The sequence below is a fragment of the Podarcis bocagei genome (genome assembly GCF_964188305.1).
Source record: "Podarcis bocagei genome assembly, chromosome: 2".
In the NCBI taxonomy this organism is placed as follows: Eukaryota; Metazoa; Chordata; class Lepidosauria; order Squamata; family Lacertidae; genus Podarcis; species Podarcis bocagei.
In genome coordinates this window covers 29,400,553-29,426,741 of record NC_138126.1, presented here as the reverse complement: position 1 = coordinate 29,426,741, position 26,189 = coordinate 29,400,553, and the positions used below count along the sequence as shown (strand labels likewise).

At 43.6% G+C, this 26,189-nt stretch overlaps 1 protein-coding gene across 8 annotated transcripts in view; it reads left to right on the top strand.

Annotated features, from left to right (window-relative positions):
* The window catches only part of CADPS (calcium dependent secretion activator), a 357,825-nt gene that overhangs the window by 112,512 nt on the left and 219,124 nt on the right, over positions 1 to 26,189 (top strand). For all 8 annotated transcript variants that reach the window (XM_081183972.1, XM_081183969.1, XM_081183968.1 and 5 more), the window contains exons 4-6: positions 9,552 to 9,632; positions 17,945 to 18,181; positions 22,393 to 22,514. In XM_081183972.1, the coding sequence (XP_081040098.1) occupies positions 9,552 to 9,632; positions 17,945 to 18,181; positions 22,393 to 22,514 (440 nt within the window). The remainder of the gene's footprint in view (positions 1 to 9,551; positions 9,633 to 17,944; positions 18,182 to 22,392; positions 22,515 to 26,189) is intronic.

Here is a 26,189-nt window from a genome sequence, read left to right as displayed (position 1 = left end):
CAAACTGTGCATAAAACCCCTTTTCCCCAAACCAAAGGCATAGTTCAGGTGTAAACATTAATAGTAAATGTCATACAAGCACTGAAGTGGTGAGAGATTGAAAGTATTATTTATTTAGAAAAGACTTTAAGAAATTCATTCTGAAAGAGATAATATGGGGTAAAAGGTTTCCCTCGTAAGTGAGCAAGGACATTCTCCTGTTCCGAAGCTTTTTTAAAAATAATAATAACGGGTAGGGGCTTTTAAACAATAAGCCATGCGAGATTTTAAAATGCTGTATGTTTCACTTTGCCCTCTCCTGCCATCAACGCTTTTGTGATCAAGGCACTGATATTCAGCAGAGACTTATCTTTCTCTTTGCAGTGGTTCAGTGAATTGTAATTATGCTTAAGCATGATACAGGTTGGGACATTCAAAGATACCATCTGCAGTGATAATTATCAGGGCACATCTTAACATGTGAATTTCTCTGCAGTGTCAAACCCAGGCTGAAAGCCAAACAATTTGCTTTCAGCTGCTTCATTTGAATTATCTGCTGTACTGGGTTTTTTTAACCCATTGTTAAAAACCTCAGTTAATACAGGTAAGAAAAGAAAATAAAGAGCCCATCCTATTTCCAATTCAAGCAATGCAGTTTAATAGTACAGTGGTTTAGTTCTGTTCTTCTTCTGGTTTGGGGATGGTAGCTTAATAGATATTATAACTGCCAGACCACAGTTCCCATTATAAATGATCTTACACGTATCTTATAGCCATGATGGCTGTTGTTTGCAGCCCTGGTTGGAGGCAGTAATTACTCTGGATACCAGTTGCTGGGCGCCACAGGACAGGAGAGTACTCTTGTATTTAGGTCCTGCTTGCAGAGTTCCTACAGGCATCTGCTTGAGAATAAGATGTTGGACTAGATAAAAGGTAAAAGGTAAAGGATCCCTGGACGGTTAAGCCCAGTCAAAGGCAACTATGGGGTTGCGGCGATTATCTCACTTTCAGGCCAAGGGAGCCAACGTTTGTCCACAGACAGCTTTCCAGGTCATGTGGCCAGCATGTCTAAACCGCTTCTGGCGTGACAGGACACTGTGACGAGTGCCAGATTGCATGGAAACGCTGTTTACCTTCCTGCCGCAGTCAGATGGGCGGGGTATAAATAATATTATTATATTATTATTATGTGGGTACTGTCCTGTAAGCACAGTTAGACAGATCCACGCACACATTCATGCACAAATACCACATGCTTCTAAATGCCGGTGCTGTCTCAAGTCCTTGGGATACAGGAAGGTTACAAATATGAATGAATGAATGAATGAATATAGTTTTCCTACAGCAAATGAACAAAACACCCTCCAAGTAAACAGAGTTGCAAGTAATATCCAGAACTTGACACTTATTTGATTGCACGATGTCTAAAAAAAAATATAGATTCCACAAGCAGAGCCAAATTTATTTATAGTAATAAAGCTGTTTTGCCCTTTGCTATTAGCATTCAGAAAAGGTGGACCAATTGCCTGAAGCTTTGGGAATATGTTTATTATAGTACAGCCAGGCACAGGCCTGAAATCTCTGAACTGTGAAATAAGATTTCAGTAACGAAGGGAAGAAGCTCTGGCTCTTACCAAATTGTCTCCTCTTTCTCATAGCTTTTGCTTATTTTTGTACTTCAGGCTTTGATTGTTAAATAGATGAAGAAGGAGGATGCTTGCTGGTATAATAAAGAAAATTTAATAGTAACAGCAGGTTGCAGCCTCTTTGCCAGCACCAACAATGCACATCCATATGAGCGAATGACTTCATTTATTATAAATAGTCAGCTTCTGCATAGCTATGTGGAAAATTATCTCTGTCGTGGAAAGCTTTACCTGCTGATTTCTGCAGGTCAAGCTGTTGTTCAAGGCACAGGAAGAAGCCAGGCTGGGGTGGGGTAAGGTTTCTGGTCAGGTGACAATCCTAATGAAATTGGGTCTGGTGAATGATTTTTTGCATAGGAGTATTAATACTTACCGTAGAGACCAAGTTATTGATGTCAGGAACTTGATGGACACAGAGGAGTGGTGGGAGGCACCAGCTGAGGAACCTCCAGGGGAACAAGGCTCAGAGCCAGGGGACTGGTGGTGGGACAACAATGAGTGGTCAGAGGGAGAAGATTGGGGAGGGAGGTGTTGGAAGCTGAAGACGCAACAGGGTTTAGTGACCATGAAGAAGGTGGGGTGGGGAACAGTCCAGAATCAGAGGCAGAAGCTGATTTAGGAGGGAGGCCAAGAGGCAGAGATGAGTCCGTCTGGTGAAGAGGCTCAGGTATCTCCCTCTCCTGCTGCCACTAGCTCCCCTCCTCCTTGGTCTCCCAGAACCAGGAGAGGCATGAAAAGGGCAGAGAAGTTAGCTTCACCCAGATGCAGTCTCAGATTGGTTGGGGGAAATCCTGGAGTGGAGGGGACTTAGGCAGCTGTACGGAAGCAGGGACTTCAGTCTCAGCAGCTGCTTCATGGGGGCAAGACCTACTGGAGCTTAGTTACTGTGCTCATAAGGCCTGACACTTTCTGCTAATAAAGAGTTAACTCCAACATGCACAGTGTGATTTACTGCTGGTTCGCTCCTGTCGTCTATATGGCAGGGATAGGGAACCAGTGGCCCTCCAGGTGTTCTTAGGCTCCAGCTATCATCAGCCCTAGCCAGCATGGCCAATGGCTAAGGATGAAGAAAGCAGGAGTTGAAACAATTTGTTTTCCCATCCTTGCTACACAGTGTTGCATTGATTATAGAATCATAGAACTGGAAGGGATCCTGGGGATCATTTAGTCCAACCCCCTGCAATGCAGGAATATGCAGCAGTCCCTTATGGGGATCAAGCTTGCAAACTTGGCATTATCATCACCAGGTTCCAGATGCATAGTACATGGAGTTAGACAAGTCATTTTGGCTCTTGAGGCAGAAAACCACACAAGCACCCCTCTCTCCTTCCCTGACACTCAGTGTGCAATAATAATAGATATAATTTTCCACCCTTCCATGATACACAAAATGGGCTGCCTGAGGTGGTTGCCTCACTCTGCCGAATGCTAAGACCGGCCCTGCCAACTGAAGTTAAAATAAGCCTTGCCAAATAAACATGTTAATTGCTTGTTAATCAAGCTGGTAGCCATTAAAACCAATTAAAACTTGCATCCACACTGGATATAATAATATGTACAGTATAGTATAATTGCCCATCCTCAATATGGCCATAATTCCATAATTCCAAGATAAGAAATATGTTCAGTGTGTGCCTGCAAGATAGAGATCTATTTTCTTTTCTTTCTGTCTCTAATGCTGTTATCTGCCTCAGGCTCTTAGACAGGGCAGGCCGCATATTCCTGCCATCAAATCTAGCCAAATACAGTGATGCAGCTGAAATTTGAGATTAGTTTGTAAGTCAAATCTAATATGTCTGTAATTCTCATTGCATAAAGAGGCCTGACTTCAATCCAATAAACTTTAATATTTTCATAGCTAAAGCTCAGATGGATTGTAAGTTCATTTATATGGTCTGTGCCTGTGTGGTCAGCATAATGGGGATACCAACTGCAAAGGAGGGGGCCCCTGCAAATTATGCAAAAAGCATAAAGTATCAGAGGTAGCCAACATAACCGATAGAAATAACAATATAAGACAGCCTCTCAGGTGGGTACCATTGATATTTTGGGGAGAACAAGGGAGGCATTTATGGTGAGTTCCGGCACCTCTTTTTCTGGAAAAATAACACTGACTACTATGATTGTAAAAGGGACGCGGGTGGCGCTGTGGGTAAAACCTCCGTGCCTAGGACTTGCCGATCGTATGGTCGGCGGTTCGAATCCCCGCGGCGGGGTGAGCTCCCATCGTTCGGTCCCAGCTCCTGCCCACCTAGCAGTTCGAAAGCACCCTTAAGTGCAAGTAGATAAATAGGTACCGCTTTATAGCAGGAAGGTAAACGGCGTTTCCATGTGCTGCGCTAGTGCCGGCTCGCCAGAGCAGCTTCGTCACGCTGGCCACGTGACCCAGAAGTGTCTTCGGACAGCGCTGGCCCCTGGCCTCTTAAGCGAGTTGGGCGCGCAACCCCAGAGTCGGTCACGACTGGCCCGTACGGGCAGCGGTACCTTTACCTTTACTATGATTGTACATAAAAGCACAAATGAAATGGGCACATACTGTGACATACCGTATTTTTCACTCTATAAGACGCACCAGACCACAAGACGCACCTAGTTTTTGGAGGAAGAAAACAAGAAAAAAAATATTCTGAATCTCAAGCCAGAACAGCAAGAGGGATCACTGCGCAGTGAAAGCAGCAGTCCCTCTTGCTGTTCTGGCTTCTGTGATAGCTGTGCAGTCTGCATTCGCTCCATAAGACGCACACACATTTCCCCTTACCTTTTAGGGAAGGGAGTGAGTCTTATAGAGCAAAAAATACGGTATGTGAAATAGAATCACACAGCAGCCAAAGATAAACTGAAGCTTCATCTAGGAAGAGTTGCTTCCCATAATTTGACAGCCCTGTGGCACTTTCTATTGACTTTATCCCATTGACCTTATCTGTGGTTTCTGTATGATGTGTGGGCAGCCACCTTTTTTATGCACAGCTCCTGGAAACAACATTACGTGACCACAAAGCACCACTTCCAGTGACATTTCTGACCTGGTTTTGAAAGCTTTGCGGCAAGAGAAGCTTCTGTCTCAGAGAGGCTCTTACCTTTTTTTAAAAAAAGGAAAATATAGAAGAAAATGTTTTAGAGCTCTTTTACAGTAAATTTAACTACAGTGGTACCTCGCAAGACGAATGCCTCGCAAGACGGAAAATCCGCAAGACGAAAGGGTTTTCTGTTTTGGAGGCGCTTCGCAAGACGAATTTCCCTATGGGCTTGCTTCGCAAGATGAAAGCCCATAGGGAAATCTCCGGGGACCTCTTTTAAATGCTGGTGGTGGGGAGCAAAGCCTTTCCCCCCCTCCGGCCTTCAGAAGAGGTCCAGGAAGGCCGGCGGGGGCCGAAAGGCTTTGCTCCCCACCGCCAGCATTTTAAAAGCAGTCCGGGATAGCAGGGAAGCGCTTCCCGCTATCGCGGACGGCTTTTGAAGGCAGGCGGGGGGGAGCAAAGACTTTCGCCCCCCGCCTGCCTTCAGAAGAGGTCCAGGACCTCTTCTGAAGGCGGGGGGGGCGAAAGTCTTTGCTCCCCCCTGCCTGCCTTCCCGGGAGAGCGGAGAAAGGCAGCACGTTTCTCTGCTGTCCCGGACGGCTTTGGAAGGCAGGCGGTGGGGAGCAAAGACTTTCGCCCCCCGCCTGCCTTCAGAAGAGGTCCACGACCTCTTCTGAAGACGGGCGGGGGGCAAAAGTCTTTGTCCCCCCTGCCTGCCTTCCCAGGGGCTTTTACATCGCCCCGGACAGCGGAGAAGTCCTCCGCTGTCCCGGGCGATTTTAAAATGCCGCCCGCCAGCATTTTAAGATCGCCCCGGACAGCGGAGAAGTCCTCCGCTGTCCCGGGGTTTTTTTAAAATGCTGGGGGTGGGAAGAAAAGCCCTTGTTCCCCCCCCCCCAGCCTTCAGAAGAGGTCAGGGGACAGACTGTCCCCGGACCTGGTCTGAAGGCGGTTTCCATAGGAACGCATTAATTGATTTTCAATGCATTCCTATGGGAAACCATGCATCGCAAGACGAAAAACTCGCAAGAAGAAAAAACTTGCGGAACGAATTAATTTCGTCTTGCGAGGCACCACTGTACAAACATACTTCAGAATCTCATAATAATGGAGAACTTTTGACCTCAGTTCTTAACATTAAATTTATAACTTGGTCATAATTCGCATAATTGTGAATTATGGTGGGATCGGTTCACCGACCAAATCTAGGCAAGTTTGCTGCAGATTTGGGGCGGGAGAGAGAGAGACTAACCTTGTTTTACTAAGCTTCATTTCCTTGACGTCTTTTCCTGAGTCATCTAGTCTTAATGTGAGAACTGCATTGCCTGCTGAGGTTCTGAAAGCAGCTACAGTGTCTGGGCTTTTTTCTGATAGAAAACAAATCTGGTGGGAACATGTGTCTCATAGGCCATGTATATGGATCTTGAATCAGAGGTGACACTATTCTGAAAAGTAGCCCTAATATTGTTTTGGAACGTGCTTCCAGGCCATTAGTTCAAGACACAGATGTAATCCTTGAGTTGCCATAAAAAGTGTGTCACTGCTTGATGTCCTGCTTACCTTCAGAAGCAGAAATGTTATTGCCAGCAGCTGTAGGAGATGTCCTTGCAAACCTGAGAGCAGTGTCCCTGTGGTCCACTAAATCACGGAGGGCCAAGGCATCTGTTGTCTGAGCACTGACCTGAGGATGCTGCTTTGGAACTAACATCACCATACAAATGATTGGCCCTCGTTTTGTGGCGATTGTTCTTTGAAAATGCCTGCAAAATGAAAGGTGCTACGGTAGTAAGGCAAGCAAGAGGACATATTTCAAGCAAAACAGCGCCCTTCCCTTCCAAATATAGCCTGCAAGTTTATTTTGGGCAGTGCAGTTAACCTCAATTAAAGGAGCTCAGAATAACAAGCTTTTGAATTACCAAAGAAAGCACCATGACTGTAGGATTATCCTTCACTTAACTGAAATACGGAGGCAGTAGACAGCAATATGTCTTTTCAGTGCGGTAGATAGAAATGTCTATGTAGTGCATTCTTACATAGGGGACAATAGTGTGGTGACAGAGAGGGGTTGCTCCTTCTGCTAAACAAGGACCTGATTGCAGCTCTCACTGAAAGCAGAATAGGCCCCTTCCCACATTTCAACATCCTTAGCATTGGAATGAGACGTTTTCCAGGAGCAGCCAGGAACCCGCCCATGCGTGCAGAAACGCGACCTGAGTTTACGAATACAGTTTACCGCACACCTGCCTGTGCGCTTGTGTAAAGAAGCAGCTGGTACAGCTTGCAGGTTCAGCAATGTGTTGATGGATAGATGGCATAGTCTAATACATTCAGGGAACTATAACCTAAGCGCTCATGTCTAGTCAGATTGGGAATTGAAACCGTAATGGTTCCTGCGGCTGTAACTTTCCAGACTGCACTGCACTGCACTGCACCAAGCAAGCAAGCGCTTGCTGTATGGAGCAATTTGTCTCCCGAGAAGGATAAAATATAGGGTGGTATTTACAGCAACCCCAAGCCGGCTTATAAAAGTGTTTTATGGAGACCTGTCACCAAAGATAGTGCTACTGTACACAAAGCGCTCCGGGAGATTTCTTTCTTTTTTTCCCCTCTCTCTCTTCCTCTCCCATAGCTAGAAAGGATCGCTGAGAGCTTCGGCATTTGCAAAGTCTGAGGGGAGAGGAGGTGAACTGATCAATAATTAAGATAAAATACAGGGAAGGCTTCTGGCAATGATAGGCTGAGAATACTCTACTACGGTGAAAGCCCAATTGAACTCAGTGGGACTTACGTCTGGGCAAGCATGTGTAGGACTACGCTGAAAGTTCCTTGGAAAAGTGGTGCATTTTCTCTGCAGTCAGTAGGTGATATAATAATAAGAAGCTTGCGCAGAGGTGGAAAAGGAGGGACCTCAAAAGGAACATCATGACTGAACTTTCAGAAAGTAGACATTATCAGCTTTCCTTGCCTTTAATAAAAATGTTCGCGGGGGTATGCATTTAAGCAGTGATGTCCTTTCAGCAGTCAAGCTTTCTTTCTCCATATAAAAGGCATAACTGGCATTTGATAGTGAAGAATGGCAGCAGCTGTCTTGCGAAAGTAAAGTAAGGCATCAGCTCTTTTCGCAGAAGCAAAAAAAAAAGATGTTAATGGTAATAATCTGTTTGGATGGTTAGCACGCACACACACACACACACACACACACACACACACACATAATATGGTTATAATCTGGATATTTCTAGGCAAGGCACAGAGCAGTTCATGCAGTCAAAGGTGAAAAGCTGGGCATCCCTGTACCTAGTAAGCAAATGAATTTGGAGCCTCACTTGAGAGTATTTTTAATTAAGGTTCCTCTTAGGAGGAGGACATAGAACAATCCCAGTAAAATGAATGGAGGTGGTATTGCGGGGCAGGTGGGGTGAAAAATGAGTGGAAAATGAAATAAAAAGTGGTTTTTAGTCAGTATCTCTATTCCCCCCTCTTTTTTATTATTAAAGTTTTCTTGGTTTACAAAGGTATGCGTAATGTCTTTTTTCAAGTTACGTTTTCCATAGGTCAGTCTCATTTGTTGAGACATTAGGGTTACCTTAGGAAGAAAAGGGGGGAAGAGGTGGAGGGGGGCGTGGTGGGTGGGGATGGTGTGGGGTCGGGAGGCGATGTTTCTATTTTACTTAATGTATGTGTGGGGTTTTGTGTCAGCGTCGCTTGTGCGGGTTCTCTTTACGATTCACTTGTGTTCCTTTGGTGGTGAGAAAAGTTGAACAAGAAGACGACAACGACGACAACACATAATGGCATTTATGAAGGAAGACATTTTGGGGAGATGGTACAACTCCTTGGAGTTTCTGACACTAGATGCCTTTCTCTTTACAGCTAAATATTGCAGGAAAGAGTAAATGCAGCTATGTGTCTGATAGATTGTGCAACAGGCTGCAAATGGGTACGCAGCATCAATAGTAGTGCAGAAAACTTTGAAAAGTGCTATGTCTATATTTTATTTATGCTTGCTTCACATCTCCTGGCATCTTACAAAGCAGATGGATAGATGGTAGATAGATAGATAGATAGATAGATAGATAGATAGATAGATAGATAGATAGATAGATAGATAGAGATAGATGATGATGATGATGATAGATAGATGATAGATAGATAGATAGATAGATAGATAGATGATAGAGATAGATGATTGATGATAGATAGATAGATAGATAGATAGATAGATAGATAGATAGATAGACAGATAGATAGATAGATAGATGATAGATAGATAGATAGATAGATGATAGATGATAGATAGATGATAGAAAGATATAGATAGATAGATAGATGATAGATAGATAGATAGATAGATAGATAGATAGAAAGATAGATAGATAGATAGATGATAGATAGATAGATAGATGATAGATAGATAGATAGATAGATAGATAGATAGATAGATAGATAGATAGATACCATATTGTTCGCTCTATAAGATGCACCAGACTGTAAGACGCACCTAGTTTTTGGAGGAGGAAAACAAGAAAAAAAATATTCTGAATCTCAGAAGCCAGAACAACAAGAGGGATCGCCGCGCAGCGAAAGCAGCAATCCCTCTTGTTGGTCTGGCTTCTGGGATAGCTGTGCAGCCTGCATTCGCTCCATAAGATGCACACACATTTCCCCTTACTTTTTAGGAGGGAAAAAGTGAGTCTTATAGAGCAAAAATGTGGTAGATAGATGATAGAAAGATAGGCAGATAGGCAGGCAGGCTGGCAGGCAGACAGATAGACTGACAGACAGACAGGCAGGCAGGCAGGCAGGCAGGCAGGCATGCTGTAATAGTGTTTCTTCCATCACTGACTGCTCCCCCCCCCTATCATTATTACTATAACAGCATTAATTATTTTCTTTTCTTTTCATGCAGCTGGACAATCCAGATGAACAAGCCGCACAAATTAGGCGGGAGCTCGACGGACGTCTCCAAATGGCAGATCAGATCGCCAAGGTAACAACAACCCCAACAAAGTCTGCCACTGGGAGATGCTGGGGGTTGAGTCTACGCCCTTTTGCCTGCAAAGCCTAGACTCTGATCCTGAGCTGTGACGCTTCCCCCAGGGCACTGCCAAATCCTGAGCTACTGAGCCAGTTTGGGGGAGGATCAGGAAAACCCTGTAAGGTGTAGTAGGGAGGGCTCACCAGCTGCTGTGTCGCATCACTCTTCTGGGAGAGAGAGAAATCGGAACCTGCGTCCCAGCCTTCCCATCTGCAAGAACAAATATGATGTAGTGTTTTCCTTACAAGCCCAGATATATCCTTAGTGCTTTTGACAGCCCATGAAGCTAAATATATTACCAATTCCAGGCCCCTCCAGTTCATTACTGAGAAGCGCAGATGCACAACAAGTCCCTCCAGAGTAAACCACAAGTCCCTGTAGGATAAATGCCTCGCTCATTGTTTACGTACCAGCATTTGCCAGGCTTCTTTGAGGAATCTCAGAAGATGGGGCTTTTCCAGGGCGATTTCTCAGCAAAGCAATCATGAGGCACCCAACTGAGCTTGTGTATTATGAATGGTTGTTGTGCTTCATTGTTTACTGCCAGCATTTTGGAGGAACACCATTCGCTTCCCCTGTTTGCCCTTACATTGTGCATTCTGCTTTTCAAAGTCATTATCACAGCAGGCAGGAATTCCAAAAAAAAATATTAAAGGCCACTTTAAAGATATGGACAAATGAGGTAGACCAAAGTGGATGCTTGCAAAAATTAACAGCGGAAACCATATATTCATTCTTTCTCCACCCCTGCTTAAAGTGGAAGGTTTGCCCTCTTTCTCCTTGAGTACAGTATTGCTCCATATTTATTAAGAAACTGCATAATACCCAAAAGGAGGTTAAATCCTAACTTTGCCTCCTTTTGGGAACACACTGATGGTAATTTGGTTTGTTTATCTTACTGTTTAACCATACTTTTATATGAATACTAATAAGATAACAGAAAAAAATATGCACATTAATTAATCTTTAGAAACAGGAATACAATGTGGGCTTTCTGAAAGGGGTGCTGAAAAAATCTAATTAGATACAAGTTGTCACCTAGGTCAGGGACCTTTCCAATCCAGCAACTCTTCAGAACAATGAATGCTCAACTCCCAGGTTGAAGGTACTTGAAATATCCCTTTGTCTCAGGCTAGGAGCATCAGTCCTTGACATGACATATGTCATGGGCTTGGATGTGAGAACCTCAAGTTCAAATTTCACAGGCTGACCTTGGGCAAATCATTATCAGTTTCACTGTTAAGCTTTTACTAGATATGGTTGTGGCTAAATTGATAAAAAGGAAAGGTTTCTGAAGCTTTGAACTTGGAATTGTTAATTTGCCTGGTAGAAAAGCTTTTTTTAATAGAAGGTTTTTGTTTTGTTTTTAATGCTAAAGCATTTTACTAAGCCTTGAATTCTGCCTCCAGTGAATGTTGGCAGAGTACATATATTTCTCCAACTTGCTTAAAGGCATTTTCCTAAGAGAACTATAGCTCTATTTTTTATTGCCAGGAGTCCTTTTTATGAACATATTTTTTATGTGATTAGTGTCTTTTATGCCTTAAGTCAGAAGACATCTCTCAAAGATCATCTACAGAAGTTTGATCTTTAAAACCCGTTCCGGAACTGAACTTTGTTCGTGAAGCTGCTGATTGCTGAAACTCACAGTACAAATTGTCAGAGGCAAAGACATGCTTGGAGAATGATACCCAAGTGATGCATTCAATCACACCAGCCTTCCCCAACCTGGTGCCCTTCAGATGGTGTCGGACTGTAAACTCTCATCATCTTTGGCCATTGGCCATGCTGGATGGGGCTGATGGGAACTGTACTCTGACAATATATGGAGGGCCGAGTCGCCACAAGGACTATGCATATGCACTGGGCATGTTTATGATATTTGAGTCTTAGCAAATTTGTGGGGTTCTAATGCTCACTCTGTTTGCTCAGGACAGAGCATATTTCAAAGAGCATGCTGTGTCTACTTCAGTAGATGTCACAGCACAGATGCCACACATGTGAATCGTGGCACCCTGCTACAAATTCTGCTTCCCTGCAGAGCATCACAGGTTACATTTTAGAGTTAACTGAAAGTAATTAGCTTGCAAGGATGGTTTGATGTCAGCTTTTCCCACTGGGTATTCTGAATTCATCTAGCTAGGTACTTCAGGAGAGCCAGTGTGGTGTAGTGGTTAGGAGCAGTGGACTCATAATCTGGTGAACCAGGTTCGCTTCCCCGCTCCTCCACAAGCAGCTGCTGGGTGACCTTGGGCCTAGTCACACTTCTCTGAAGTCTCTCAGCCCCACTCACCTCACAGAGTGTTTGTTGTGGGGGAGGAAGGGAAAGGAGATTGTTAGCCGCTTTGAGACTCCTTAGGGTAGTAATAAAGTGGAATATCAAATCCAAACTCTACTACTACTACCACCACTACTACTACTACTACTACTTCATTGTTATGTTGGTAACTAGGATAACACTGGTATTTTGCCTCTTAATGCATGCATGTGTGCAGTGGTAGAGGCCTGACTGGAAAGCTCAAAGCCCACCACCACTACACGAGAGAAAGATTGAAGAAAAGGAAATATGAATTGGCTCCGCTCCGTAGCTTAACCAGTCGTGGCTAGGAGTGGCTAGGAGCTAGGCGGTCTATATAAAAAAAGTGCCGACTTGCTGGCCAGCTTCCCTTTTGGTTTTGTTTAGGGCTTCTCCAAAGTATGTAAAGACAATAAACAGGCAAGGGAACCACTGGCCCAGAGTGGCACCCATCTGAGAGGTGCCAGAACTGCTCTCCGGCTGAAAAAAAGCACTGGTTGTGTCTATTATTTCAGTGTGTCTACTCTAAGAGAGGCTGCCATTGGATAAAACCAATAATAGCCAGAAAGAGAGAAGGAGAGCTTGACTCTGCCTGCTGCACGCACAGAGGATGAACTGTGTTGATTAAATAGGAAGCCTCCCTGAATGGGGCATCCTCTGGTAGGCTATGTAGCAATCCTATATGTTAGGTTCTATATATAACACTGTCAATGAAATCCACAAAAGGGCTACAGAAGTCATGGGAACATAGGAAGCTGTTGTACACCAAATCAGATTGATACCCCATCTAAGTGTGACTGGCAATAGCTCTCCAGGGTTTAAGACAGGCACTTTCCCCTTGTCTATCTGGATATGGTGGAGATTAAACCATTGGCATGCATGCTACTACTCAGCTACATTCTCTCCCCCATGGTTTATCATGTTTCATTTAATCACAGAATGAAAGACCGCGCTGCCCAGAAAAGTGAAAGGGATGGATAGGTCACCAGATTTGAAATTCTCTGCTACTTGTTGCCAATGAAGAGTTCCCATAGCTGGACCTGATTTACTTGTTTGAGCAATGCTTACGAAAGTACCTTACAAGGCTAATAAGCATCAAAGGTCTATTTAAAAAAGAAGACTTGAGGACAATGATCTGATCATAAAACTTTTTAGCTGAAAGCAGATGAGTGTAATAGTTTGCTAGCCAGTGCTTCCTGCCTCAAAATGTCATAAAGGGACATGAATTCATATCAGCTGCTGAAAAGTTGCCAGAGATAAAGGACATTTGTTTGCTGAGCAGCCTTTTAATGAGAAACTCCTTCTGTGGCATTCCTGATATGGCACTTTCTCATGGTGCCCAATGGAGACATTTTGGTTACATGCTGCCCATTGTCTCTTCATTAAAGGCTAAATTCACTGGCAACAAGTAATGAATCTTCAGGCCCAGGGCAAGGATGCAAAAGTCAAATACTTATTAATATAAAGTATGTTAATAACTCATGGCGAAAATTGGGCAGGACATAAAATGACATGGTTGTACAGGCTGAGAGGTGAGTGGAATGACTTGTGCAACTGGTTTCAATACATATTAATATGCTGACCAATTTGTAAACTCCATGTGACAACAGGATGCGGGTGGCGCTGTGGTCTAAATCACTGAGCCTCTTGGGCTTGCCGATCAGAAGGTTGGCGGTTCAAATCCACTCAACGGGGTGAGCTCCTGTTGCTCTGTCTCAGCTCCAGCCTACCTAGCAGTTCGAAAGCATGCCTGTTCAAGTAGATAAATAGGTACCACTGTGGCGGGAAGGTAAACGACATTTCCATGTGCTCTGGTTTCCGTCATGGTGTTCCATTGCACCAGAAGCGGTTTCATCATGCTGGCCACATGACCCGGAAAGCTGTCTGTGGACAAACGCCGGCTCCCTCGGCTTGAAAGTGAGATGAGCACCACAACCCCAGAGTCGCCTTTGACTGGACTTAACCGTCCAGGGGTCCTTTATCTTTTTTACCTTTACCCAGTGGCAGAGGCAGGGGCTCTTCATGAAGCATCTCAGACAGCCCTTGTAGCCCAGCATTCCCCAACCAGGTGCCTCCCAAATGTTTTGGACTGAGTGGGGAAGGATGGTGTAGGGGGAACATCAGGTACTGCTTTTAGGTTAGAGACTAGTTTCCTTGGAGCAACAGATTATACCCTCAAGACTGGAGCATCCGAAGCATCTCTCCCTGTTTCTGTTGCTGCAACATCTGCAGTGAGGTTGCGATTGCCCAAGCCCAGCAGCAGAGTCAACCCAGTGCTCTTGCTGGTGTGCCTACCCAACCCCAACCTCACAAACGCCCTCCCTCGCCCCATTAGTTGCACCAGCCTCTTCCCATTTGTAATGCAACATGAATAAGTTCGCACTACATCTGCCCAGGTGAAAAGGAGGACAGTGCTCTTGCATCTCTAATAACAGGAGAGAAGATAAAAAAAATTCCTTCCTGTAGCACCTTAAAGACCAACTAAGTTAGTTCTTGGTATAAGCTTTCGTGTGCATGCACACTTCTTCAGATACACTGAAACAGAAGTTGCCAGATCCTTCTATATAGTGAGAAGGTGGGGAGGGGTATTACTCAGAAGGGTGGTGGGAATGGGAGATTGGCAGATAGCTGAGATGAGCCTGTTGACGACTCTTAACGACTGTAATAGGTCTTACAGGAAAAGGCAAGGGGTGAGAAGGTGAGAAATGGCTTAGTCATGTATAATGAGATAAGAATCCAATGTCTCTGTTCAGACCAGGTCTCTCCATTGTTTTAAGTTTGGTAATGAGTTGCAATTCAGCAGCTTCTCTTTCCAGTCTATTTCTGAAATTCCTTTGTAGTAAAACAGCTACTTTGAGATCTTGTATAGAATGTCCTGGGAGATTGAAGTGTTCTCCTACTGGTTTCTCTGTTTTGTGATTCTTGATGTCAGAGAAGAGAAGGAGAGAAGGAGAAAAGAGGGAATTTCAGCAGATGAAACTTGAATGACGAGCTACATCTGCCAAAATTTCATCCTCTGGACAGGAGTTCTGTTCTCTTTCTCACCTGGCAGCCCTGGCTATGCCTTTAAATTGCATTGTTAGTGAGCAGGAACCAGCAAGCAGCTCAGAGAACAGTGCTTAATAAGTGCACTTGATTGGTCAGCATATGCTTGCGGAAGAAATTGTTCACATCTCACGTTGGCCAAGCCATCTGCAAATTAAGCCATGGTTCAGAAGTTGAGGCGAACATATTGTCCTCACAAAGCCCCGATTAATTCAATGAGTGGCAACTTCCGAGTTCAGTAGTTTTTCAGAAAATGCCCCCGTTTCTCAACCAGTAATTGCGGCCCTACTAAAGAGGACAGTAGTTATTCTATAGTAGAATAATCTCTCTTCAGCAGGCAGTAAGATCTTGCCTACTTCTCCAAGGCAACCTCCAACCTAAGTAAACTTTCAACGTAACAAGCACTAGACCTCATATGCTTGACAGAAACCTCTAGCATTCTGTAAATCTTTCAGCGAGCTAAGCTAGAAATGTTTTGCTTTGGGTCACACAGATGCCAAGCAGGTACAAACATAAAATGATATGAATCCAGAACCATGTTGCATGAACCACTGTGGAAGCAAGGAGCTGCTTCTGAGACCGGTTCTTCCACTCCTTTGGAGTTTGCTTGAGAATGGGAAGCAAGGGCTCCACTTCCTTTTGTCACAGGAGGAAAAAAAATCATTGTGGGGACGGATTTGGGCACAGTGACAGTACTCAATGAATTCCTCATCTCTGCTCAGACCAGGTTTCATATTCTGTCCTGCATGCATTCCTGACCAGTTTAGGCTTCCAACACATCCATATGCAGGGACTGTTTATTTTTATATAAACCTCTACTCATATGAGTAGTTATCATACCAAATTATACTTGACAAAACTTGTAGCCATAGTCTAAGGCAGGGGTAGGCAACCTAAGGCCTGGGGGCCTTCTAAATCCGGCCCGCAGACAGTCTGGGAATCAGTGTGTTTTTACATGAGTGGAATGTGTCCTTCTATTTAAAATGCCTCTCTGGGTTATTTGTGGGGCATAGGAATTGGTTCTTCTTTTTTCCCCAAAATATAGTCCAGCCCCCCACATGGTCTGAGGGACGGTGGACCGGCCCATGGCTAAAAAAGCTTGCTGACCCCCGGTCTAAGGTCATGAATGGCCACTGAAACAGGTCTCTTTGTTACGTCCTAGTTACCTCCTTCTCCTTGTTTATCTATTAGAGCCACCATTAGCCTGTGAAAAGCATAATAAGATTATCAACTCAGAGTGTTAAAAACACTAGGGAGATTTCTGAGAGTCATATCCAAATCCTAGATTAAACTCTTAAGGACAGTGGAGGACTTTGCTAGACCTGGCATGGGAGGGTCATCCGTCAAGTATGTTAAGCATTTGGAAGGGTATAAGGGGAAAGCAACTTTCCCAAGGTGCCCATTTTAATCCACTGAACACCCTAAGTCCTTCATAGTTTTGGCTACCCTTGCTCCCACATTTTCCACCATCCCCTGTAATATGTGCACAGAGCTTGCCCATATTTTCCCATTTACTGAAATTAGACCTCTCAGAGTACAGGCAGGGCCTTTTCTGCTGTGGCACCTAGACATTGCAATCTGCTGCCAAAAGAGATATGTGTTGGCCAGCCTTTCTACGGTCTGGTCTATGCCTGCTGCAACATGAGATGAGAGGCTGGACTTCAATACTTCAGGCTCCAGTTGAAGGGTCACATTTCTGAATGCTCTCCAGTGTTAAAAACTCCTTGCAAGCAAGCACCGGATTAGGCTAGAACTTTTCTCCCCGATATGCCAGTTTTCTATCTGCAGGAGTTCTTTAATTTTTTACTTTCATTTCTTTTTTTACTGAAGAGTGATATCCCTTCCATGTGGTCCAGCGCCACACTCCCTTCTAATACCACAGCATTCTATCGCTTCGTTTTAACAAGGTCTCTTGGCAGCTGAAGGCATTCCATGATGCTGTTAATGGTTGAAGGCAGTGGAAGTCTTTATCAGTGGCTACTAACTGATGCCTTTGTTCTGCCTCCACAATATGCCTCTGAAAACCAGCTGCTGGGAATTGCAAGTGGGGAGGAGGGATGTTGCCCTCAGGCTGTCTTTCCATAGGCATTTGTTTGGCCACTAGGATTTTAGAGGGGCCTTTGGTCTGATCCAGCAGGGCTTTTCTTATGCTCATTTTTACTTCAAGAGTCTTTATCAGCTAAATACCAACTAGGATGTGAACATGGTTCTTCTTCTGTTGTTTTTATTAGATTGCATTTTAATGACTTTTCCATGGGTGCACCTAGATTATCCTGCCCTGTGAACAGCCAGTTCCCTCCTTTGCTGTTTTGCTCTGCCAAAGATATTTTTGTTCCAGCAGACTATCGCTGTGCTGAAGCAGACAATTGTTTTTATGTCTGGCTTTAAATGCTGACTCTGTCTCTTTTCATTGGTTAGCCCATATTATTATTATTCTATGGAGCTGCGTTTTCAATGTTGTAAGCTACCCTGAGTGGTGCATTTGCGCTAGAAAGCATAAGATAGAGATGTTTGCTTGGATAAATTCCCATTTGCACCTTTATTTAATATCAAAATTTATATGCACTGCTTAATATATCAAAAGAGGTATATAAGTGATTTAAATAAAATGGTATAATATATGCAGTAGAAATTGTGATAGGACAGACATCAGCAGAAATAATAAAATTATCAAAATGTAGATAAATTCAGGCTTCAAAACCAATTATGCATAATAAAATTGCACTTTTTAGTAGGCTTGCATACCATCCCCCCCCCCCAAATCCAGTATATCAGTAGTGCCTGCCTAATTAATACAATTTTGGTATAATGTAAACATTGCTTTGGGTATATTTTATTAAACAACAATTAATATAATTATAAATATGTGCTAACATGATGCTGTTGATTATGCCCTAATTTTACTTTTGTCTTTCAATCACAGGAGCGCAAATTTCCTAAATTTGTATCCAAAGAAATGGAAAACATGTACATTGAGGAACTGAAGTCATCGGTGAATTTGCTAATGGCAAACCTGGAAAGCATGCCAGTGTCCAAAGGTGGCTCTGAGTTCAAGTTACAAAAACTAAAACGAAGCCACAACACCTCCATCATCGACCTGGGAGAAGAAAATGAAAACCAGCTCTCAAAGTCAGACGTTGTGTTGTCTTTTTCCCTGGAGGTAAAATGTACAGCTTTTCTACGGATCAATTAGGCATGTTGGCAATATTCATGCAAGTTAACAACAGCAAAAGAAAGTCTCAACAATCACTGTTTAGCTAATCAGAGCTTAAAAGAAAAGCTTTGTGGGCAGAGGTCAGCAAAACAGAAACCAGGCCCCTAATACTTGAGCAAAGGAAGGGGAAAAAACCTAACCAACAACAAAAAGAAATCCCTTTAACATCCCTTTTGATTTCTTCTTTCAGGTTCCATGCAGCCTTGTTAGTGCAGTCTGTTAGGAGAATGTGTAAATGTTAAGCCAATTACCTAAATTAAAAATCGCTCGCTTATCTAAAAATATCCCATTCAGGACACCTGAGGTGGCTTCAAAAGTTGTTGATCCATAGTTATTATTCTGAATCAAGAACCCCCTTTTTTGCACACCTGGATTTCCATAGAACAGGGGTAGCCCACGTGGTGCCACTCAGGTGTTACGGACTACAATTCCCATCAGGCTCAGCCAGCATGACCAACAACCAGGATTTATAGTCTACAGCCTATGGAGGACACTATGTTGGCTTCCCCTTCCATAGGACTTTAGCAACAGTTCAATGCTCACTGTCTCGGGACAGCCTAAGGCTCCTTTTCCCTGCATAAGGAATTCTGAACTACATCTTTTGTTTGTAAGTTTGAGAATCTGCATGTGCTTCGCCTGCCCATTAAGAGTCCTTGTGCAAGGCAAAATAAATGAGAACTAAATGCTACAAAGTGAAAAAGACAGCCTGGTGTTGAGTTGCATGCTCCTTAACCTATAGTTCAGCACACTGATGTCAATTTGATGTGCTTTTTCGTGTTTGCCAGCAGCAGTAGACAGTGGTGGGGAACTGTGCACTCTAATGGTGCCAAGACATGGGATTTGTTTTTTTAAAAAAGGAGAAAAGGAATATGACTTTGTAATATAATAGCCCTTTATTTGTTGTAATGACTATATGTGGGAATATTCAGGGAGGCAGGAGAAGATATATTGTTTATTAATATCCTTCGTAACTTGCACTAGCAAGTTCTATAACTTAGCAGAATTTACAGCGGATAGCTGGTTGCAGGCTCGTTTAAGCCTCTCAATATTAGATTCCTGGTAAGTTCCCTTATATCCCACTTAAAAGAATAAACACGCCACAATCTTTTATATGTGTAAAGTATATAAAAGAAGTTGACTGACATCATCAGCTCACAGTTGGATCCCTGAAGGCAGACTTAGTTACAAAGTATATATACATGTGGATCCCATATGGATATAGTCCCAGTGTTCTCTGTTGGCTGAGAGCCAATAGGGCATTTCTAGCTAAAAGCTGCTGCTCCAGCGATGCAGGATGTCAAAGAGAAAGGGTGTTGTGTGCCTTGTCCTTTAGTTACTTGGACAGGTAAGGTCACGCCCACCTCTAGTCACATGCAAAGGAAGTATGTCCCAGCCAGAAGGAATCAGGAAGTTTTCAACTGGCTGGACCAAACATTCCGTTGCATGTCCACTCTAGGAAAACAAGGAATGTTCTACTTGACTGCTACTTATGTATCACATCCCACACTAGAAAGGCATAATTCAAACCTTACCTGAACAGTGTGGGTGCTTCTAAGATTTGGTTGCTTCCCATGCTGGTCTAGTAACTCAGGAAGGAAAGCAATTGCATGGGCGGCCAGACTCTGGCTGTTATTCCCCACATCAACATTGCTCATGCTATGGGAAATGACCGCATGAATCAGTCTGCCCACACAATTGTCTCCCTTGGAATATTAGCAGCAGAATGGTAAGAAGCCCTGCTATGGAAATTCCCACGTTGTTCAAGTGTCATATTAATGGGACCATATGCATAGGAACATAGGGCGCTGCCGTGTGCTGTTCAATTACATTGGCTGGCAGTAGCTCTTCAGGGTTTCAGATGAGGGACATTCCCAACCCTGCCTGGAAATGTCAGGGACTGAAGCTGGAACTTTTGATAGCTGCTCTACCACTGATCTACAGGCCTTCCCCAACCTGAAAAAGGGTTATTTGTTTGCATTCCATATATGTTTTCCCCATCTCTTCATTTCAGTCGACAGCAAACTTTGCTGTGCATATTGCAGGGAAATTTTTTTTTTTTTTTTTTTTGGTTCAAAAATAGATCTTCTGGGAGGAGGTATTTTAATATTCATTAGAGTTGTTTCACAGCTTTTTTTTTAATACTGGTGTCTGAATTACTAAATCTTCTTTCCCTGTGTTCTTTGCATTTGATCATTGCTAATTAGAGGTGTCACCTACGTTTTGCAGGAAACCTTGATTTCTAAGCATTAAAAATTGCAGCGGGTACAAGTTGTACAATTTATCTTCACACATATACTTTGAAATGTACGTTTCGCCTGAATTAAATAGTAATTGTGTGTTCTTTGCGGTGTAACATGAAGGGTGGTCTCACAGTCAAGGGTGGTTAAGCTACTCTAATCTCCCAGCTCTCTGACATGCTCCAGCTTCTTTCCAAAAACAGTCACACAAAAATCCATTAACCCAGATTAATAGACACAAGGAGACATCCGTTGCCTGGCAATACTCATTCATGAACCCACATGCATGTTAGCCTCTCTTCCTGAACTGTCCGTGCCATAGGGTGCAAAACCAATATGATGCCCTGCTACTCCAACACTGAATGCAACCTTGGGTTATACAACACTGTGCCTAGTTCCCAGTGAAGATGCTGCTAATTGTTCCACTACTTAATTATGGAGTTCGGCTTTGATAGCGGAAAGCACCATTGGGGTGCTGAAGCAGATATAGAGGACTTTCCTGCACTGCTTTTTCTGTATGTGATTTGGTGCTGGTAAGGAGCAGGGAAAGGGACACGGGTGGCGCTGTGGGTTAAGCCACAGAGCCTAGGACTTGCCGATCAGAAGGTCAGCGGTTTGAATCCCCATGACGGGGTCAGCTCCCGTTGCTCGGTCCCTGCTCCTGCCAACCTAGCAGTTCGAAAGCACGTCAAAGTGCAAGTAGATAAATAGGTACCGCTCCGGCGGGAAGGTAAACGGCGTTTCTGTGCACTGCTCTGGTTTGCCAGAAGCGGCTTAGTCATGCTGGCCACATGACCCAGAAGCTATACGCCAGCTCCCTTGGCCAATAAAGCGAGATGAGCGCCGCAACCCCAGAATCGGTCACGACTGGACCTAATGGTCAGGGGTCCCTTTAAGGAGCAGGGAGGAGATGGCAGCATCAGAACATGCCACAGGCAGAGATGAGACACATCACAGTCATTTGCTTACAGAACTATAATTCTGTGTTCAGGGACTCGTGCCTCACAAGTGATCCATGCCCCACTAGCCAGTTGTGACTTTAGGAGAATTGTATCCTAAATCCATGTGTGGCGATCAATCAAAACTTAAGCACAAGCAAAAACTATTCATTGAAACCTTGAGTGAGGCAGTGAGACATTGGAAAATGGCTTTTGATGGCTCACTTACTATTAGAGGGCATGTCTGGGTGGTCAGCAAAAAGATTGTCAGGAAGATATAATGCGAAGGCATTGCACCATGCAGTTTTGGACAATTCACATGACCATGGAGCCTGCAGCAGCTGCTTGAAGTTCCTGAACACATGAACTTCCTGCCTGTCACTAGCCAGTCATGTGCAGCCTGCCAAAAAAAAAAAAAAAGATTAAGGGTGTGGGTGGCAGCAGCTGCTGCATACAACTTTCTGGGCATGCTCAGAGAGCCAAGTTGAAAAGGAATTTCAACTAGCAGTGGTTGTGTGAATCGACTCCACATCATCAACCCATCTTCCCACACCTTGAACTGCCTGGCCACTAGAAGCAGGATACCTCGTGATCTGATTGTTCAAATCCTCTGCCCCCATCTTTTTTTTTTTTTTTTAAAGGAAACAATTCTCCTGCATTTAAGAAATTGGAGATAATTCATTTTAATTAATGTTTGGGGGGGATTGTTTGCTGACTGTCAGTAATTCATCAATTCACAATTAATCAATATAGAGCTGTTGTTTCATTTTCATTACTTTGCTTACCTATTTTTGACACGTCCAGCCTTTTAGGTCTGTCCCCTACATTCCTCATCAGTAGATCCTCAGGCTCACACTCTCTCGGAAATGTCATAAACAATAACTAAAGCGGCATAGAAATGTCTTCAAAACATTGTTTCCAGACCTGATTGCTGAGTGCAGAACGTCATCCAGAGTGGTTTTCTTCTGTTTTCTTTTAATAGGTTGTCATCATGGAAGTCCAAGGTCTCAAATCCTTAGCACCCAACCGCATTGTATATTGCACTATGGAAGTGGAAGGGGGAGAAAAGCTACAGACGGATCAAGCCGAGGCATCAAAGCCAACGTAAGTTTTTCTTTACCTCCGTTTTCTTTCTCCAGCCTAGCAGGAAAAACACACACAGTGAGTTCTCTTCTTCCTTCTGCACAAGGAGGTGGGGAATGTCTGGACTTCCAGATATTGCTGGGGAACAATTCCCATCTTCCCTTCCTGTTAGCCATGATGGCGATGATGATGACATGTGCGGAAATATACCTTTCCATATGAGATCATCTCTTGACCATGAATTAACAGCTCCTAAGCCACGAGTCAGTAAAGGCTTGTAGCATTTTCTTTCATCCTGTTGAATGTTAGCGAGACATCTCATAAGCACTTAATTTTAAGTATAAACTGGATTGATTTCATAGAGAATCATAGAATCATAGAGTTGGAATAGACCACAAGGGCCATCGAGTCCAACCCCCTGCCAAGCAGGAAACACCATCAAAGCACTCCTGACATATGGTTGTAAAGCCTCTGCTTAAAGACCTCCAAAGTAGGAGACTCCACCACACTCCTTGGCAGCAAATTCCACTGTCGAACAGCTCTTACTGTCAGGAAGTTCTTCCTAATGTTTAGGTGGAATCTTCTTTCTTGTAGTTTGGATCCATTGCTCCGTGTCCGCTTCTCTGGAGCAGCAGAAAACAACCTTTCTCCCTCCTCTATATGACATCCTTTTATATATTTGAACATGGCTATCATATCACCCCTTAAACTCCTCTTCTCCAGGCTAAACATGCCCAGCTCCCTTAGCCGTTCCTCATAAGGCATCGTTTCCAGGCCTTTGACCATTTTGGTTGCCCTCCTCTGGACACGTTCCAGTTTGTCAGTGTCCTTCTTGAACTGTGGTGCCCAGAACTGGACACAGTACTCCAGGTGAGGTCTGACCAGAGCAGAATACAGTGGCACTATTACTTCCCTTGATCTAGATGCTATACTCCTATTGATGCAGCCCAGAATTGCATTGGCTTTTTTAGCTGCCGCGTCACACTGTTGGCTCATGTCAAGTTTGTGGTCAACCAAGACTCCTAGATCCTTTTCACATGTACTGCTCTCAAGCCAGGTGTCACCCATCTTGTATTTGTGCCTCTCATTTTTTTGCCCAAGTGCAATACTTTACATTTCTCCCTGTTAAAGTTCATCTTGTTTGTTTTGGCCCAGTTCTCTAATCTGTCAAGGTCGTTTTGAAGTGTGATCCTGAGGTCACACTTCAAGGTCTTTTTGAAGTGTGATCCATTTTGAAGTGTGATTTACTGAAATGAAAACCGGCAGACTAAAAAGGAGCACAAAGTCTTGCTGATTCTATATTCTGTTCTGTAAGGAAGCTCGTTTCAGTCTTACCTGAACATTCCCATGTATGGTGTAACACATGGGTAGGCAAACTAAGGCCTGGGGGCCAGATCCGGCCCAATCGCCTTCTAAATCCGGCCTGCAGATGGTCCGGGAATCATCATGGTTTTACATGAGTAGAATGTGTCCTTTTATTTAAAATGCATCTCTGGGTTATTTGTGGGGCCTGCCTTGTGTTTTCACATGAGTAGAATGTGTACTTTTATTTAAAATGCATCCCTGGGTTATTTAAAATGCATCCCTGGGTTATTTGTGGGGCATAGCAATTCTTTCATATATATTTTTTCAAAATTTAGTCTGGCCCCCCACACGGTCTGAGGGACAGTGGACTGGCCCCCTGCTGGAAAAGTTTGCTGACCCCTGGTGTAACATGTGGCTATTTCTTCCAGCCTCTTTCGGTACTCTAGGTTGTTTTAGGGTGCATATGGGAACCACTCGCTCACTCATGTGCTGAGAGATATGTGGAAATTCAGTCAAGAATCCATCTTATTCAGTATGTAGCCAGATGGAACTGCTGGAACTTTCAGGCAGCTTGCACAAATCTGTGGGAAGAGCCTTCCCTTTGGCAGGGAGACATATAGTGATTGAAAATCGCCAACTTTCCCTTTGATGTGCTCCAGAGCCATGGTTCCAGAGATCCCCATCACATGGAGAGAATGCCATTATATGGAGATAGCATGTAAAATGCTACTCCACGATGTGTATGTGAGTATTGCCAACGTAATGGTTCCAAACAGAGTCAGATGCTTGGGGAGAGGGAACTTCCTTTTAACAATGATGTTTTCTCTCCAAAACTGAATTCTTAGAAAGTCAATGGCAATTTCTCAGTCACCCTTTTTCTGTGCCCTCCCTAAGTATTCATCTGGGAAACACAAACTGTATGCAATCATAATACAAAAGCTAAAAATCACCTTTCCCTCCTAAATCTTATGACTAAGCCTTCTTGTGACAGCTACCTGTTTGATCAGGCTTACATTACATTTACCCCCCATTTAAATACATTTTACATTTAATAACTTTAAATTGAATACACACCCACACGTAGATATATATGCCTAGGCATGGGGCAATTACAGGAAAAGGCACCATGTGGTGTTCCTTTTTTGTCAGAAATTTAAATATATACATTGAGATGACCACTTCTTGAAAATATTTTTCTTTAAAAAAAATCTGTATAATAGAAGTGGTCAGATAGTCTTCTAGATCAGTGTTTTTCAACCTTTTTTGGGCAAAGGCACACTTGTTTCATGAAAAAAATCACGAGGCACACCACCATTAGAAAATGTTAAAAAAATTAACTCTGTGCCTATATTGACTATATATAAAGTAATTCTCTTGAATAGGAATCAAATAAACACAAAGAAAGTATTTTATAATTACTTTATTATGAAATAGTAAGTAAACAGAAATATGAAAAATTATAAAATACTTTATTCAGTGCGCAACCTCAGCCTGTTTGGCTGAACACAAAGCTGATATTCTGGCTGGAATCGAAGAAAGACGCACACGTAGCTCTTCGTCAACAGCTCTCAGTCTCACTCCGTATTTAGTTTTTATAGCAATCATGCTTGAAAAGCTCATCTCACACAGATATGTAGTGGAAAATGGGAGCAATGTCAAAATAGCTTTGTTTGCCAGAAGGGGGAACTCCTTGGCAGTTTCCAACCAAAAACTGTCCAAAGGTAGATCAGCAAATCTTAGCTTGAAACCACGATTTTGTCTCAGTTCAGTTAGTTCCTCCTGCTCCTGTAAAGTCATGTCCTTTCCACCAACTGATGCTGAGCTATAAGGGTCCCTAACCCAGTCAAGGCATTCAGTGGAGACTGAAGAGAAATAAAATGACAACTTCTCCAGTTCTCCTGGTGACTCGAGTCGCGACGTCTTCTTCTCTCCGTTGCTGCGCACACTGTGCTCGGGCGGGAAGGAAGTCGGAAGATGATGTCCTACTGTGATAGGTCCAGGCTGGAGTCTGGACCAATCACAGCCCGGACATCAGAAAAGTGGAGGGTGTCCCCCTGAGGAGCGCCAATCGGCGCCCCTGCTGGCCGAGGGTGGGGTCAAAAACCCCACCCCACCCCATGCCCAGGACACAGTCCATCGCCCGCCTAGTGGGCGAAAATTTGAATTTTTTTTTTTTTAATTTTCCAATTTTTCCCACGGCACACCAGGCAACATCTCGCGGCACACTAGTGTGCCGCGGAACAGTGGTTGAAAAATACTATTCTAGATTCACCTTTCATGGTGCAGTTTTGATCTCTCCCTCCCTCCCTCCCCCCTCTCTCTCTATATATTTGTTTCTGAAAGTACAAGTGGCAAGCCATTATTGTTGCAATATCCAGGGATGTTCTATCT